This window comes from Periplaneta americana, chromosome 3 (genome assembly GCF_040183065.1).
Source record: "Periplaneta americana isolate PAMFEO1 chromosome 3, P.americana_PAMFEO1_priV1, whole genome shotgun sequence".
Lineage (NCBI taxonomy): Eukaryota > Metazoa > Arthropoda > Insecta > Blattodea > Blattidae > Periplaneta > Periplaneta americana.
Genome location: NC_091119.1, coordinates 73,139,153 through 73,156,374, shown reverse-complemented (window position 1 = coordinate 73,156,374; position 17,222 = coordinate 73,139,153). Strand labels below are relative to the sequence as shown.

Below are 17,222 nucleotides of genomic sequence, written 5' to 3'. Positions count from 1 at the left end.
CAAGAGGAGGACTCTGACACGCAAGGACTCTGAAACGCAAGAGGAGTTCTCTAAAACGCAAAAGGAGGACTCTTACAAACAAGAGAAGGACTCTGAGACGCAAGAGGAGGACTCCGACACGCAAGAGGACTCTGAAACGCAAGACGAGGACTCAAACGCAAGAGGATGATTCTGAAACGCAAGAGGAGGACTCTGAAACGGAAGAGGAGGACTCTTAAACGCAAGGGGAGGGCTCTGAAACGAAAGAGAAAGACTCTGAAACGCAAGAGGACTCCGACACGCAAGAGGACTCTGAAGCGCAGGAGGACGACTCTAACACGCAAGAGGAGGACTCTGAAGTGCAAGAAGAGGACTCTGAAGCGTAGGAGGAGGACTCTGAAGCGCAAGAGGTGGACGCCGACACCAATAGGAGGACTCTGAAGCGCAGGAGGAGAACTCTGAAGCGCAGGAGGGGGACTCTGAAGTGCAAGGACACGCAAGAGGAGGACTCCGACACGCGAGAGGACTCTGAAGCGCAAGAGGAGGACTCCGATACGCAAGAGGAGGACTCTGAAGCGCAAGAGAACTCTGAAGCGCAGGAGGAGGACTCTGAAGGGAAAGAGGACTCTCAAGCGCAAGAGGAGGACTCCGACACGCAATAGGAGGACTCTGAAGCGCAAGAGGAGGACTCTGAAGCGCAGGAGGGGGACTCTGAAGCGCAAGAGGAGGACTCCGCCACGCAAGGAGGACTCTGAAGCGCAGGAGGAGGACTCTGAAGCTCAAGAGGAGGACTCCGACACGCAAGGAGGACTCTGAAGCGCAAGAGGAGGACTCTGAAGAGCAGGAGGGGGACTCTGAAGAGCAGGAGGGGGAGTCTGAAGCGCAGGAGGGGGACTCTGAAGCGCAGGAGGGGGACTCTGAAGCGCAAGGACACTCAAGAAGATGACTCCGACACCCAAGAGGAGGATTCTGAAGCGTAGGAGGACTCCGACACGCAAGAGGAGGACTCTGAAGCGCAAGAGGAGGACTCTGAAGCGCAGGAGGGGGACTCTGAAGCGCAAGAGGAGGACTCCGCCACGCAAGGAGGACTCTGAAGCGCAGGAGGAGGACTCTGAAGCTCAAGAGGAGGACTCCGACACGCAAGGAGGACTCTGAAGCGCAAGAGGAGGACTCTGAAGCGCAAGAGGAGGACTCTGAAGAGCAGGAGGGGGACTCTGAAGCGCAGGAGGGGGACTCTGAAGCGCAGGAGGGGGACTCTGAAGCGCAAGGACACTCAAGAAGATGACTCCGACACCCAAGAGGAGGATTCTGAAGCGTAGGAGGACTCCGACACGCAAGAGGAGGACTCTGAAGCGCAAGAGGAGAACTCTGAAGCGCAGGAGGAGGACTCTGAAGCGCAAGAGGAGGACTCCGACACGCAAGGAGGACTCCGACACGCAAGGAGGACTCTGAAGCGCAAGAGGAGGACTCTGAAGAGCAGGAGGGGGACTCTGAAGAGCAGGAGGGGGACTCTGAAGAGCAGGAGGGGGACTCTGAAGCGCAGGAGGGGGACTCTGAAGCGCAAGGACACTCAAGAAGATGACTCCGACACCCAAGAGGAGGATTCTGAAGCGTAGGAGGACTCCGACACGCAAGAGGAGGACTCTGAAGCGCAAGAGGAGGACTTCGACACGCAAGAGGAGGACTCTGAAGCGCAAGAGGAGGACTTCGACACGCAAGAGGAGGACTCTGAAGCGCAAGAGGAGGACTCCGACACGCAAGAGGGCTCCGACATGCAAGAGGACTCCGACACGCTAGAGGACTCCGACACGCAAGAGGAGGACTCTGAAGCGCAAGAGGAGAACTCTGAAGCGCAGGAGGAGGACTCTGAAGCGCAGGAGGAGGACTCTGAAGCGCAAGAGGAGGACTTCGACACGCAAGAGGAGGACTCTGAAGCGCAAGAGGAGGACTCCGACACGCAAGAGGACTCCGACATGCAAGAGGACTCCAACACGCTAGAGGACTCTGAAGCGCAAGAGGAGGACTCTGAAATGCAAGAGGAGGACTCTGAAGCGCAAGAGGAGGACACTGAAGCGCAAGACGAGGACTCTGAAGCACAGGAGGAGGACTGTGAAGCACAAGAAGAGGACTCTGAAGAGCATGAGGAGGACTCTGACACGCAAGAGGAGGACTCTGAAACTCAAGAGGAGGACTCTGACACTTAAGAGGACTGTGACACCAAGAGGGATGGTGGCGCCAAGAGATAAAGACAGAACAGAATAGTGGATGGAATACGTAATAACAATGCATTTAAAAGGTTATATTTTGAACGAAAGAAGGAAGGAAATGTAAGTTACGATACGTATCATTTATAGAGATGAGAATTTCATGCAAATGCACGATTTTATAGGAACATGGGACATATTTCAAACTTAGTATTTATCCATTTCATTACTTTTCGGTTCCAAATATGTGTACTTTTTCCGTGCATATTTGCATGTTTTGGCCTTTTTGAGGATAAAAACATGCATAATGCATATTTAAGCAAATTTTAGCTAAATCATACATAGGCCTATAATATACATTATATTCAATTTAAATGCTTGTTTTAATGGTTTTGAGTGGACACCTCAGTTTCTCGACTTTTATGTCCCATATTTTTTAGCTTCAGGAATTAGGATTGGAGAAGAAAAAAAAAAAACTAAATAACAGAAAAATGAAATAAAACGTTAAGATTTTCACACTAAGGTGTTCACTTTTACAACACTTTACCGAGGACCCTCTATACACTGCGTGTCATAAATGGATTTATTACGTTGGATATTTTGGGAATAGTAAGTAGAGAGGAAATATAGAGGGGTCAAGGAAACTGCAGACAAATAATTTAGGTCAAAAGCACCCTCTTTCAGGGAGGTTGTAAATTCTCTTCCTTTTCCAGTACTAGTAGCAATTTAGATTCTTCTAAAATTGGAATCATCGCTAAACTGTGTTTGCAGTGTGTGTGAACCTCGTAAGTGGTTAATGTGCTTGTTTATTCCGTTTGCGTGTGTTAATGTGGTTCTAATATGCTTCCAATTAAAGATTCCAAAAGTTTACTCTTTCCACAGTGGATTAAAGAAAAGGATTTTATTAGTTCAGATAAAGATGTCGTATTTTGCGATTTTTACAGTAAAGAGTTAAGCAATGCTATTCTGTTTCCGAATATTTTATATTGCAGTTGTTCTTTGTAAAAAAAATTGCAAAACTTCTTTAAAATAATTAATTAAATTACGATGTCCGTTTTTAAATTGTATCTAGGCAACCATAAGGTCTATTATAATTTCAGATGAAATGTACTAAAAAATTTCAAGTCGACCAGCATGTAGCACCTATTTCACATATTGCAAGAATGCAACAAAAGAAAGAATCTGCCAAGAATTCCATAGATCCCTCAGTTATGCCCGTGGGAAAGTGGATGGAGCAGCGAAAAACAAATTGGACAGTCATAAATGTTAACTCGGACTCCAGATTCTTTTGTTCGGTGAAGAAGGTTATTTTTGGCGAAAACTTGAATGAAGAATTTGACCTGACACTGTCTCAAATATATTCATTCAAGTTAAAACCCATAACTTCTTGCAATGTAGAGAGGTCATTCTCGGTTTACAAAAACATATTAACTGACAAGCGCAGGAACCTCACAGAAACCAATTTAGAAATATTGTTAGGTTGTTAACTGTGCAAAAAGAGGAAAAGTTAAGTGAAATAAGACATTTGGAACAAAATTGAAAGTGCATATTTTAATGTATTTTTCGCTTGGTCGTGCATATTTCGTAGTTTGATAGTGCATGAATGCATGCATATTTTGAGATTTTACAGTGCATGAAATTCTCGTCTCTATAAACAACTCTGAAGTACAGACTAGGATAGACGTCAGCAACCCGAACTTATTACAATGGGATCTGAAATATTTCATATACAAAGTGAAATGTAAAGAATCATGCAAAACATATTACTTAAAATATTAACAAACACAAAGAAGTAAATATAAGTTACTAATACAATAAGGAGTCTTCACCTACTAAAGAAAATGCTTTGATTATGGTCTGCACTACAATTTCTTAGAAATACTCCCATGGACGCGTGAAATGAGATATCTAACAAAATAGTAAGACGTTATCTCATCATGTAGAGGAGTCGTCTGGAAGTTGAATGACAATCGTTAAACATAGATTAATGAGAAACAGCTGCCCACATGGAAGGGAGGTGGATTGGGCAGGGCAGAACTCGACATGCAGTCACCTCCTCGTGGTGAGTTCTGGGTTGTTTCAGTCCATAGAAAACTACTGAAGCAAGCAAAGAGCTACATTATAATTAATTATTATCAATAATGATTCAATTACCACCACTGCAGCAACACTACTCCCATAGAAAGGAGTCACCCATTCCTCTCCCAGCATCACTATTGAAATTTTACATATTTTGCCTGATCTGTTTTATGAACTTACAAATTAATTAACCAGTATTTTATCAAAGGAAACAAACGCGGGTGAACTGTTTGTTTCCAAATGGTAAGATTAATCGAGGAAAAGTTTGAAGAATGAGCAGAGTGAGTTTTTAAATTTCCGAGATTTTGTAATGCACTTCCCAACCTGGTATCGTTATGTACTATTGTGTTTGTCTTTCAAACGACGTTGGTTACAACTAGGTAGCATAAGTATTTAACTTGGAATGACAAATTAAACTGTATCAATCATTTTTGGATATGGTATACGTGAGTACCGTAAAAAGGGGCTACTTGCACACCTTGGGGCTACTTGGTCACTCATGGATCTATTATTTTAATTTCTTTTAGGCCATTGTTTTTTTTTAAGTTAAATTCTTTTGTCACAGGTACAGCTTGAATAAAAATGGTGCATATGTACGAAAGGACCCCAGGCTTCAGAGCTTACAAGAATTTTAAAGAACAGGATCTTCAAAAAGATCTCGAGGCTGTCGAAGCTGGTATGTTAAAAAAAACTGGCAGCAAAAACCTACCAAGTGTCTCGTACAATGCTTACTCGGAATGCTCTTGGTAAGAATATGGGCAGTGTTGGCCATCGTGAGAACTTTTAAGAAATATGGGGCACAATAGAATTAAGAGGGGATGTAAATGAACCAGACAAAAAAAAAAAAAGAGCAAGAGTAAATATGTTGTTGTTGCTGTTTTCTATTGCCAGGCTTTTGACAATAAAGTCATTTGACCTCTTGCACTCCAATATTTTTCAAAGATATTATCATGACCAGCCGCTGAAGCACAGATTTTGAGGTGTTCCGAATCCATTTCTTGGTTTGAGTTGCACAATGGGAGTTAGGGGACTGATATATTCCAATTCTATGCAGGTGTTTGGCCAAACAATCATGGCCTGTTGCCAAGAGTTCCATTTTTTCCCTTGGGATTGAGTTATCAAATTTTGTTTGTTGAAGTCTAAGTATGTAGATTTAATAAATCTCTTCACAGAGCAATACGTAGATTTAGTAACAGGTCTGTAAGTAGCGGTGCTGCCTTTCTTTGCTAAGGCATCCGCATTCTCATTTCCCAGCATTCCACAATTGGATTGTATCCATTAGAATACAATTCTTTTATTGAGTGATATTAATTGAGAGAGCATTTTATTTATTTCTGCTCTTTGAGATGAAAGTGTGTGTTTAGAGACGATTGATAGAATAACTGCTTTGGAGTCTGACAATATAACTGAATTCCTAAATTTATTGATGTGGCATAGAAGATTCCTGAGACATTCACTTATTGCAATGATTTCATCATCAAAACTTGTTGTTCCATATCCAAGAGATCTATAAAGTGAGAAGAGACAGCACGTAACACCTGCACCGGCACCTTGTTCTCTGGAGATCAAGGATCCGTCAGTGTATAAATGAAGCCAGTTTTGTGGAGGGTACCTAATATTAATTGTCTCTAAAGACAATTGTTTCAATATGTCAGTGTTTACTTCTGATTTCAGTATTTCTTCTGTTAAATTTAGATTATATTCTATATTTGATAGAGTTAAAGGGTTTGGTTTAATTTGTAAGTTTTCTTTTAAAGTCGGGATATTGATTTTCTGTTTTAATTCTTGAACAATGGATATGAAACTTTTTTGAGTTTTCAATCTACAGAGAGGACTGTATGAATGCCAATTGTTTCCTGGTAATCTAATAAGTTTTTCATATTGAATCAGTGCTTTTTCTTCTATTGTCATTTTGATGCTGTTAATATTAGTGAGGAATCTCATAGAATCTATTGGCGTTGTTTTGATTCCACCAGTAATGAGTCTGAGAGCTTGGTTTTGAACATATTCTATGTCGTTTATGAAAGGTGAAGTAATTAAAATTTCTCCGCAGTATGTCAGTACTGGCTGTATAAACATTTTGTATGTAGTGTTCAAAGTATTCCTAGAGCATCCCCATTTCTTTCCTGCTAGTCTTTTTTAGAAGGGAGAATCTTTTACGAGCTTTTTCAGAAATGTATTTCAAATGGTTGCTCCATGTTAACTTACTATCGAAAATAACTCCAAGATATTTGGATTCATAAGTCCTAGGAAGGTGTTGGCCATTGTATTGGATATTGAATTCTCTTTCTTTTTTACCGAGTGAAAATATTTGGTAGTTACTTTTGCTTAAATTGAGTGTCATCAAATTTGATGTATTCCATTCATGTAGTTGATTTAGAGCTTTAAGAGTAAATATAGTAGGCCTACTTGATAACTTATTAAGATATCCTATAAATACCTGTTTGAGTTAGATTATTGATACAATTTTATTTTGCAACAGCTCAACAATCCTGATTCCCTATGCTTCTTGGAACAATAATCCTATTAATTCAGATCAGAATAAAAGGATGTTCCACGTCCCCGCGATTGGTTTCGATTCCCTTAAAGACAATTATCCCAACATGTTTGACTTTCCTGCTCTTCGATCCCAATAAACTGTTACATATATTTCCGACGACCTGAGTAAAAAAAATGTTAATGAATTGTTAGTATTCATCAAATCAAACCATCTGATTGCAGCATTAGGAAATGTAGTGAAACTCTGTGAACTTATTCTATCAATTACTGCTACAAGTGCTTCCATAGAGAGAAATTTCACGGTTTTTTTATTATTATTATTATTATTATTATTATTATTATTATTATTATTATTATTATTATTCATTAAAGATTAGGTACATTCAATTTTGTGCTACACAAAACTTGCATTTATTACTGTACTCTTATTTATTTGTACTGTAATGTTTTAATTTCTCATTGCTTACTGCTTACCCAGTATAAAATACCACCACACGCCACTGATATTGGAATATTTATTTTTGTATTATCTAATATGTTACAATTAGTCTTATATTCAACATATTGCTTTCATATTATTATTAGGCTATTATTGTCGTATTTTGACATCTTTAGGTCTGGAACGTAAAAGACGAGTTGATGAACTAAAAGAAAGACTGTTAAACGAAAAACGAGCTGATGTTGAACCTTCAGCTGAAGATGAAGTACGATGTGCAGTTCGTGCCAGTTATCAAATATGTCAGCACATTGCTCAAAATTTTTTTTGTTTTTTCCGAGGTCGAATTTGTCAAGGAATGAATGTTAACAGAAGTGGAGGATATTAATTGTCCTAGTCTATCAGTCTGTCATGTACAACTGTTACTGAAAGAATTTCTGAAATGAGCAAAGATGTTGAAACCAAATTATGGAAAAAATAAAAACTTTTACATGCTATTTCTTGGCCCTTGATAAATGCTTAAATAAAAAGGATATGGCACAACTAGCAATATACATTAGGGGAGTAGATTCTGATTTCAGTATTTTTCAAGAATTGTTGGATTTTGTTCCGTTGAAGGACACAACCTGTGGCAAAAACATATTTGAAGCATTGTTACATGTCAAATGTAAATGTAACTTGCCTTGGGGAAAATTGGTCTCTGTTACCACGGATGAAGCACCCTGTATGATAGGTAAGGAAAATGGGTTAATTGGACTACTAAGAAAATTGCTAGTTGGTATCGGCTATCCTCAGAAAGCTTTAAATCTGTGCACTGCATCATTCACAGAGAGGCACTTTGCGCAGTCTGCAACATTTGAAAACATAATGCGACTTGTAGTGAAAACAACACTAAACTGAATAAAGTCAAATGCTCTTCGACATAGACAATTCCAATCTTTTTTAGAGGACATTGCCTCACAAAACACGGACCTGCCATATTCCTGCTCAGCAGAGGAGCAATGTTAAACAGTTTCTTTCTCTTAAGGTTGAAAATAGATGTATTCCTTAAATCACAAGGGATTGTAATACCAGAATTAACAAATAGCGATTGGATTTCTGATTTAGCTTTTCTGTGTGATCTTTGCCATCAGCTTGACATCCTCAATACAAAATTGCAAGGACATAACGAAACAATTGTGTCTTGGATAGATTCAATCAATGCATTCACATCGAAACTTAAATTATGGACAGATCAGATGGAAAAAACTAATTTGTGTCATTTTCCAACTCTGAGGCCTCTCAAAAGTAAAAACATCGATTTATACAATTGATATAAAGAAATACTAGTTAAATTACAAACCACATTTGAGGTAAGATTTTAGATTTTCTTAGAATAATGACAAATGAATTGAAGCTTTTCTGTGATCCATTATCCTTTCCGGTAGCAGATGCTTCGGATCACATACGATTAGAATTAATTGATCTACAAACTGACACTTTCGTTAAGTGCAGAGGCGAAAGTTGAATACAGCTTTATAACTCACTATTGGGCAGCAACTTTCCTAACATCCTCCTTCAATTTGCTAGACGTATATTGTGCATGTTTGGTTCTACCTATGTGTGCGAGCAACTATTCTCCAAAATGAATAGTATCAAGACAGTGTCTCGTGCACTAATTACAGACTTCCATCTAATCTCAGCTTTGTGACTGAGTTCTTCTGCTCTTGAACCGAATACTGATAAATTAGCTGAGAGAAAGAGAATTCAGAGATCTTCAAAACGCACCTAGGTATGCAATATAGTGTTCTATATAATTATGGTCTTACTAATGAAAACTCTTATATAGACGTTTAACTGTCTTATACTTACACAATGAAAAGCTCGTTTATAAGTCATGTATAAATTCCTTACTAATAATCACTACATACGTCGTGTATAACAGTACTACCATAGTCTAGTACATACAGTCTCGAAGCTTGAGGTGATTTTTTGCATTTGTCGCAATACAATGCTCCAAGCAGTTAGAACAATAGACTGTGTTGATACTATTTCGCATTGTCTGTGATGAGGCGATAGTAACAATTCTAATGACTAGCAACTAAAGTTCAACTGTCATTGGATGCATATTCCCGACGTACTGAGCTTCATGACTGTATGTATTAAACTGTGGTACAACTGTTACACAGCTACGTCATAGTTTCGTCATTACATCATTACGAAAGGTAACAGAATATCTGAGGTCCTCTATTGCAACTGATAGTTCGTGCTAGTGTACTGTGAGGTTCTCTATTGCATCTGATAGTGCGCGCTAGTGTGCCGCGATAAGTATTGATAGTACAACTGGGCCTGATCGATTACCACACTATATTTTGGTCAGAGGGTACAGCTACAGCAATATAATTTTAATTATTCTGTGCTCTTTGGTTTGTTCTTCTGTGGTTACAAGACAATCATCATCATAAAATGACAATTGATACAAATAGCTGTTAGAGGGATGGCCATTTTTTTCTCTCTATATACAATGTTTAAACAAGAGGTTTCGTGTATATAACGACTGCAAGCAATTCACATGTATAGTTACAGGCTGTTTATACATCCATCGCTTATCTTCTCAACTCTGCATAAGTCTCGTATAAAAACTATACACGGTTTATTAGTAAGACCGCTTATCTTCCCAACTCTGCATAAGTCTCGTATAAAAACTATACACGGTTTATTAGTAAGACCCTTACTGTATTACTGTTGTCTAGTGGTAAACAATACTAAACATGAGTCAGAATTAACTACAATAATTGCATGTTTATGTTTCAGATCTGCGAAGTAGTTCGTGATGAATCTGTCAAGCCATTATTGATCTTCACTGTTTGTCTTAGGATCAAACATAAGAAACTTTCGTCACATTGTTGACGTTTAGTCAATGTACTGTGCTGCTACTTCATAAACAAACGGTGCTAAACCTTGGAAGGAGTTGAAATTGACTTTTTACTCAAGATGCTCAGTTCCCCATCACTGCTTTAAATCTTACAGGCACAATGTCTATAACACGTCATAAATCTATGTACAGTATCATAAATACCAGTAACACACACACAATCAACCAAAGGACCGATGTTAAAAAAATTAACAATCCAGAGTCTAAAATCAATACATAGATCTTGCAAAATAACAGTTTGATGGCTAAGTGATACCGCATATCTGTAAATTTGCAGGTGAATAAACAAATGTTTTAAAAATTAATTTTTCTCAAAATAGACGAAATTTTTATATATGTTTCTGCTTTGTAAGATCTTCTACTCGAGGACAAAATACTAATGTACTGTAGTTAATCCAAATCAGGCATACCAAAAAGTGTCACTCAGTGAAAAGTGTCACATTCCCTTCCATCCCCCCATTCCTACAAGCTTGGCATTGAACACAACACAAGCTAACAGCCTATAATATACCTCGACTTTCGGAAGACATGAGACAAGTTACTACTGCAAACTATATGGAGGGTGAAGCATGTTCTTCTTTTACGGCATGCCTGATCTAAATAATAACATGGTTAAACTAACGTGGTAAATACGAGGAATCACTTCTTAGCCATCGAATTCTAATGTTTCACAAACAAACAAACAAACAAACAAATAAATTATTATTATTATTATTATTATTATTATTATTATTATTATTATATTGTACAATTCACAAATTCACACAAATAGCTATTGGAATTACTTTGATAGCCTATTATTAAATTTATTATTATTATTATTATTATTATTATTATTATTATTATTAATTTACAGTTATATTACTGGTTGTTCTTTATGGTTGTGAAACTTGGACTCTCACTTTGAGAGAGGTACATAGGTTAAGGGTGTTTGAGAATAAGGTGCTTAGGAAAATATTTGGGGCTACGAGGGATGAAGTTACAGGAGAATGGAGAAAGTCACACAACACAGAATTGCACGCATTGTATTTTTCACCTGACATAATTAGGAACATTAAATCCAGACGTTTGAGGTGGGCAGGGCATTTAGCAGGTATGGGCGAATTCAGAAATGCATATAGTGTTAGTTGGGAGGCCGGAGGCAAAAAGACCATTGGGGAGGTCGAGACGTAGATGGGAAGATAATATTAAAATGGGTTTGAGGGAGGTGGGAGTGATGATAGAGACTGGATTGGTCTTGCTCAGGATAGGCGGGCTTATGTGAGGGCGGCAATGAACCTCCGGGTTCCTTAAAAGCCAGTATGTAAGTAAGTATTATTATTAATTTATGAACACAAAAATAGAAAATTATTAATTTGGATTACTATCTTGCATAATTTTTGGATAAATTGTTGTTAATCACCACTAAGTTAATGAAAAATTAAAAATAATATTTTAAATATTAAACTCAGTAAGATCACATCAAAAGGCTGATATTAGTAGTCCACTCTTTGCAAATGCTGTAATATCATAGACTGATTTAGCACTCTCTGGAATCTCAAAATGAGATATAATTTTCATAATATCTTCACTCTTCTTTTCGCTGATATGATTTTGAAGTTTCAGTATAAGAGCTTCATCCACAGCCTTGAAAGTCTGAGAATTTCCACGTCTGTTAACAGTCCAGTAGAAGTATTTTTTATGGAGATAGTTACAGCCCCTCGTGTCATGTTGTACTTCCTTTCAAAATTCCCCAACACCCTGTCTGGTGGCATAAAACTATGCCCGCATATGGGGAAAAATGGTTGACTTCTGAAAAAACACTGGATTTCTCTAAAAATCTTGCTACAGTTGCCAACATTATACTATTTTTGTTTTGGGACATGCATGAGTCTGAAAACAAACGAAAAGTCAATGATTTTTTCTCTTCCTTCTTTAAATTTGTTTCAAGTTGTTGAATATAGTGTCTTGCAGCAGAATTCATTTCATTTGCTCCTCTTGCAGACTAAGTCTCTAATGAGGTATAAAAGTTTATATGAGCTTTTCCATCGGTTTTCTATGTCTCACTATACAAATATTGTGGAGTGAAGCTTGTCTGGAATAAAAAGCTTCACCAATAGAAAATTTTGGCAGTGGCTGGTTCTGCTGCATGTCGTACATTATGTCTATATGTATACGATTCATCACTATCCTTTATAATCTGAATAAAATCTGTTAGCTCTTGCTTTGTGCAAATGGTATTCAAGAAAAGGCTTTTTCATTTTTTCCAGATCACTTGCAGATTTTTATGTCAACTTAAGTGACATAAAGGTTGAGCAGGTGTCAGAATGTGGGTTCCCGAAACTTAAATTGAATTTACTACAAAATACTGTTATGAACTTAGAAAGACAGGACTTACGTCTTCATTCTTGCTCTTGCTGCCTACAGAAGCGAAGATGCATAAAATTAATATTGAGTTTAAGTGCCAAATATGATCGTGTGCATTTATTTTTACTGTAATGCATTTCCTTATATTTTGTATTTTTGAACACGTTTTATAATATCATCTGTGGTTTGTTTTTGTGAAGGGAATTGTCGAGATCCTCCCCTGTTTTCTTTAAGTGATGAACCAGTATTCAAAATATGTCATGCAATAAGATCAAGTTTAATACGGGACAAACTTGTTATTTCTACGAAAGACTTTGCACATATATACACACGTATCATACTATCATTTTTCTTACAAAATACATTGTTGAGTCACAAAACAATTCCAATAAATGTAGAAATGAAATTAATTGGAGTAGTAAACAAGTTTTGCTATAACTCTCACTTAACAGAAAGCAAATTTTGGGAGAAAAAAAAAAAAAAAAAAAACGATCACACTTTAACATACTACTGTGAAGGCAATAATAAGATTTTGCTAAAAAGCCTTTAACATCATGTAGAGGCCTTTCTTATGTTAACTAATCCACAAAAATCTCAATTTTGAAAATTTTGCAGTTAGCAAGTTTTGCAAAAACGGTCCTGTTATTTCATCACTACTCTCACTGTTTCAAATACTCACTCACAATCACAACATAACAAACGTAGAAAGAGATGCAGCACTATGTTTGAAATACTGCAATTATTTTTTCCTACAGTAGGGTATTTTCTCACACAGTAATGCCTTTTCTTGGCTCTGTATGTGCTATTGACAAAGAGTAAATCTGTCTCCAAGAAAATGGAGGAATTTCTTAGTAGTCTTCGAGACCCAGATTCGAGTCCTGGTGCTGGAGAGAATTTTTCATTCTATTAATTCTTCACTATATGGAAACGCAGAATTACTGCACTGAAAGTCCAGATGTACTTCGGTACATCATAGTAATATGATAAAGCGTAAGTAATCACTTTGTGATTCAAGATGGTGTCATGTTCCACTGGGCCCTGGCCACTTAGTCACTCGTAATAAGTGCACCTCTGTACTTTTGGTTGGACACTGTGTCTACTGTCACACATACTGTGACATGGTACACGAAGGTAAGCCAACAAAGGGGAATACAGTAGGTAGAACTTAAAAATGAGAGGGATTCAATCCAACATCGGAACTTGAATCTGGTGTAGCTTAGTGGATAAAGTGCCAGCACGTAAAGCTGGAAACCCAGATTTGGGTTTGAATCCTGGTGCTGGAGAGAATTTTTCTCTGTTCTACCGATTCTTCACCATATGGAAATGCAGAATTACTGCTCTGAAACCCCATAAGTACTTCAGTACATCATAGTAATATTCGAAAAGAATGTCAAACAGAGTTGCAATGCATTAAGAATCTGACTAAAAGTATTGTCATCTATTACTCTGAGCGATAATGTAAAATCTGTTATAAAATTGGACATTTGTACATTTCTTAAAATTATATGAATTTTTACTTTATCATTATACGAAGTAAATGAGGAAAATAATGCGATCTAGTAAGAAATCTATTTGGAGCTTTTCACAAAAATATGTTTTAAGTATCTCTTACATTGAAAAAATAGTTTTCAAAATTCCACCTATCTTTCTGTGTTCCTCCTAAATGATCAGACAAGAAAGATGTACATAAAATATTACCATATTTTACTACGAGATTAATTAGTCTTCATTTGAAAAAGAGAAAACACAAAATGACGATTTGTTCAAAATCGACTGTAACAATTTTTTAATGTTTTTGTTTCTTGTTGTGCAAGACCGTATGATGGATGAAATGATGGAGACAGAATGTCTCCAAAAATATTTGTCAGAGAAATTAATTATTATTTACGCAATTATGCCTCCATTCGAAAACTTCAGACAGACAAAAGTTTTACAGTCTGAAGATATTTGCACAAATTACTTGATACAATTCACAAAATCGTAGCTATTACGGAAGCAGAGAAAACTAATATACGGTATGTGTCTGTGAAAACTGCACTTTTTCTGAAGACAAAATCGCAAAACGTGCTCTTAGAAAACGCTTCTTGGAATAAATAATAATAATAATAAAAAAAAAAACAAGTAGGGTGACAAAAATGTTGGGATTGTTCTTTCTTGAATGATTACCAGTCACTGGTTCTAAATTTTTTTTTGTGCATATGGACAAATAACTATAAAATTGTATAGTTTTATAAATTTCCTTTCAATAGTCTGCCTTTACAGTACTATTTATTAGTTAAAAAGTAAGTAATATACTTAGAATTTCATTATCACCCAGTAAATTTTTTATATATAAATTCTGTACCAATTTTCATGAATAGCAAAATAGTATGTCTTAATACAAGTAATATACGAATAGCTATTTTATGTGAATTTATGGAAGCTATCTGTAATTATTATATGCTTACTCAAAATGTGTAATTTATAAATGAAGCCACTTCATACTTATTTTAAAAATAAATAAAATGTATTGTGGGTGCAACTCAGAAAACGGAAGTTAATCTGTTGCTTTGAATGTATAACACTTTCATTTGTGTCTCTTTTGAATAATGAACAAGAATATTAATTGCAATGTGATGCAAAACGTGTGGAACATAATAAGAAAGCCTGTGTCGTCTTTATGATATCAATATTTTCTTTAAGTAAGATAAAAATAATAACACCAACTCTTATGCTGGTCACAGTTACATATTTTGTTAAACTCTCGGAAGAGGAAAGAAGGCATGGGCACAATGATATCTGAGCTGAAAGATGTCAAGCGCTGCTTTATAGCACATGCATTGCTGACAGTTTTATTGCCTCATAAAGCTGATATCATTACACAACAGCTGTAGTAAAAAAAAAAAGAGAAAAAGAAGAAGAAACTTTACAACATATTTCAGTTTTGTGTTTGGTATGGCACTTACGTTAGGTCACTGACAACTCTGACTAGAAGAGAGAATGCTTCTCGAGCTGCTCGTTGTTTCACTACATCTGACGAACAACTGAATCGTTCATGTCTATGACGCAGCTTCCGAATCAAGTCCAACGGAGAAAGGAATGTGCGATATGTTGTAAGGAACGCTTCTTGGTACAGGAAGTCTGAAAACCAACAGTCATTTATTTAATTCCACCCTCTAATAAGTCTCTGAAGTGTTTTTATAAGGTACAGTTTGCCAAGATGTTTAATGTATTTTCTTATCTCACGTTTTGCAATTTCCCAAATGTTTTAATTAAGCTGCCTATTATTTCAGAAAGATATGAAAAACTTCCATTAAGATAATACATAATATAAAATGAACTGTATATTGAAAGCAATACTTCAGGAACAGGTCTACATAGTTTCTATTGAACGATCATGCATTAAGTGAACCTAGATAGTTTATTCCTTAATTAACTAATACTTTCACTTATTTATTTATTTACATTCGCAACAGTTTTAAAAAGATGCACCTTGTGCTATCATGATATCTCATCAAACAAAATGCACTTGCTTCACTGAATATGACCGGGCCCACCCGAAGGGACTTAGAAAATTTTAACTGCTCAAGAGGCCGCCAGTTTCATTTTGACCAAGTGTACATATATTTTTTCAAACTTTATATATAAAAGCTAATTTAGACCAAATCTCATAAAATGAACACGTCCATTCTTATCATATGCGGAGGAAATTTGACATTCACAAAACTCCCTTTAATGCCACTGACTTCAGTTCATGTCAGTCCTTGGACAGTATGGAGCAGGAGTCGAAGATAATAGCTTTCGCTATTATTGGTGTCTACTGTATAAACTCTGCCAATTGCTTTCTTGTTGTACAGGCCCGGAAACTCATTGACTGAGATACCACGTTCCCTTCTGTTAAAGATTCATCTTTGCTTGTCGAATGTGTAATAGATGAGGATGTCCTCGTTAATTAGAGTCTCAGCAAAATTGTCTTACTGACAAACTTTGAAAAATACCATGAGCATTGTGATCTTCAGATTTTCTACTCTTTCTCTAACATTTGTGAGGTCAAAGTACAATCTCTGTCCATTTTCGAGAAGAACATTGAAGTGAATAACAGAAGGAACTCGCTCAAGAAAAGAAAAAGAAATGCGCCAATCTGCTTCTGGAGTGCCCCATACTGCACACATTGATACCTCATTACTTCAATATGTTCATTTTGGAAGTCCAAAGTTGCTCAATTGCTTCCCTAATTCTCATATTTGCACATGTATATCGAACTGATGTTAATGCAAAACCCCACATTTAATTCTAAATTTTAAATTTCTCGTTAGAGATTTTTCCTTCTCCACTCTGTCCTAGAGTAGTGATCGACAGGATTTTTGTCATCACACTTCTCTAGCTGAAGAGGCGAATTGAAGCCGAAACAGAGACAACACAAAACAACAAATAGAGTTTACACTCTTGAAAATACGAGTTTGTGTTTTCACAGATCTTTGCCAAAGGTTTGATCTTTTGATAGCATTTGGTCAAAAGACAAAGCAATAGCATTTACGGAGGTGTATTAAATTATACAATTTGGAATTTCTCGTTAGAGATTTTTTCTTCTCCACTCTGTCCTAGAGTAGTGATCGACAGAATTTTTGTCATCACACGAAGAGGTGAACTGAAGCTGAAGCAGAGAAAACGCAAAACAACTTTGACTTTGCTTTGCAAATGCTTTGAAGTAATATCACCTACTCAGCAAAACTGTCAATTGCTTTTGCTTTCTCTTTTGGCTTACGCCTTTTGACTATGGTTTTGC

General features: G+C 36.9%; 1 protein-coding gene across 5 annotated transcripts in view; it reads right to left on the bottom strand.

The window, feature by feature from the left end:
* Positions 1 to 17,222, bottom strand: part of C3G (C3G guanyl-nucleotide exchange factor) — a 403,493-nt gene that overhangs the window by 21,962 nt on the left and 364,309 nt on the right. For all 5 annotated transcript variants that reach the window (XM_069820753.1, XM_069820750.1, XM_069820751.1 and 2 more), the window contains one exon: positions 15,403 to 15,577. In XM_069820753.1, the coding sequence (XP_069676854.1) occupies positions 15,403 to 15,577 (175 nt within the window). The remainder of the gene's footprint in view (positions 1 to 15,402; positions 15,578 to 17,222) is intronic.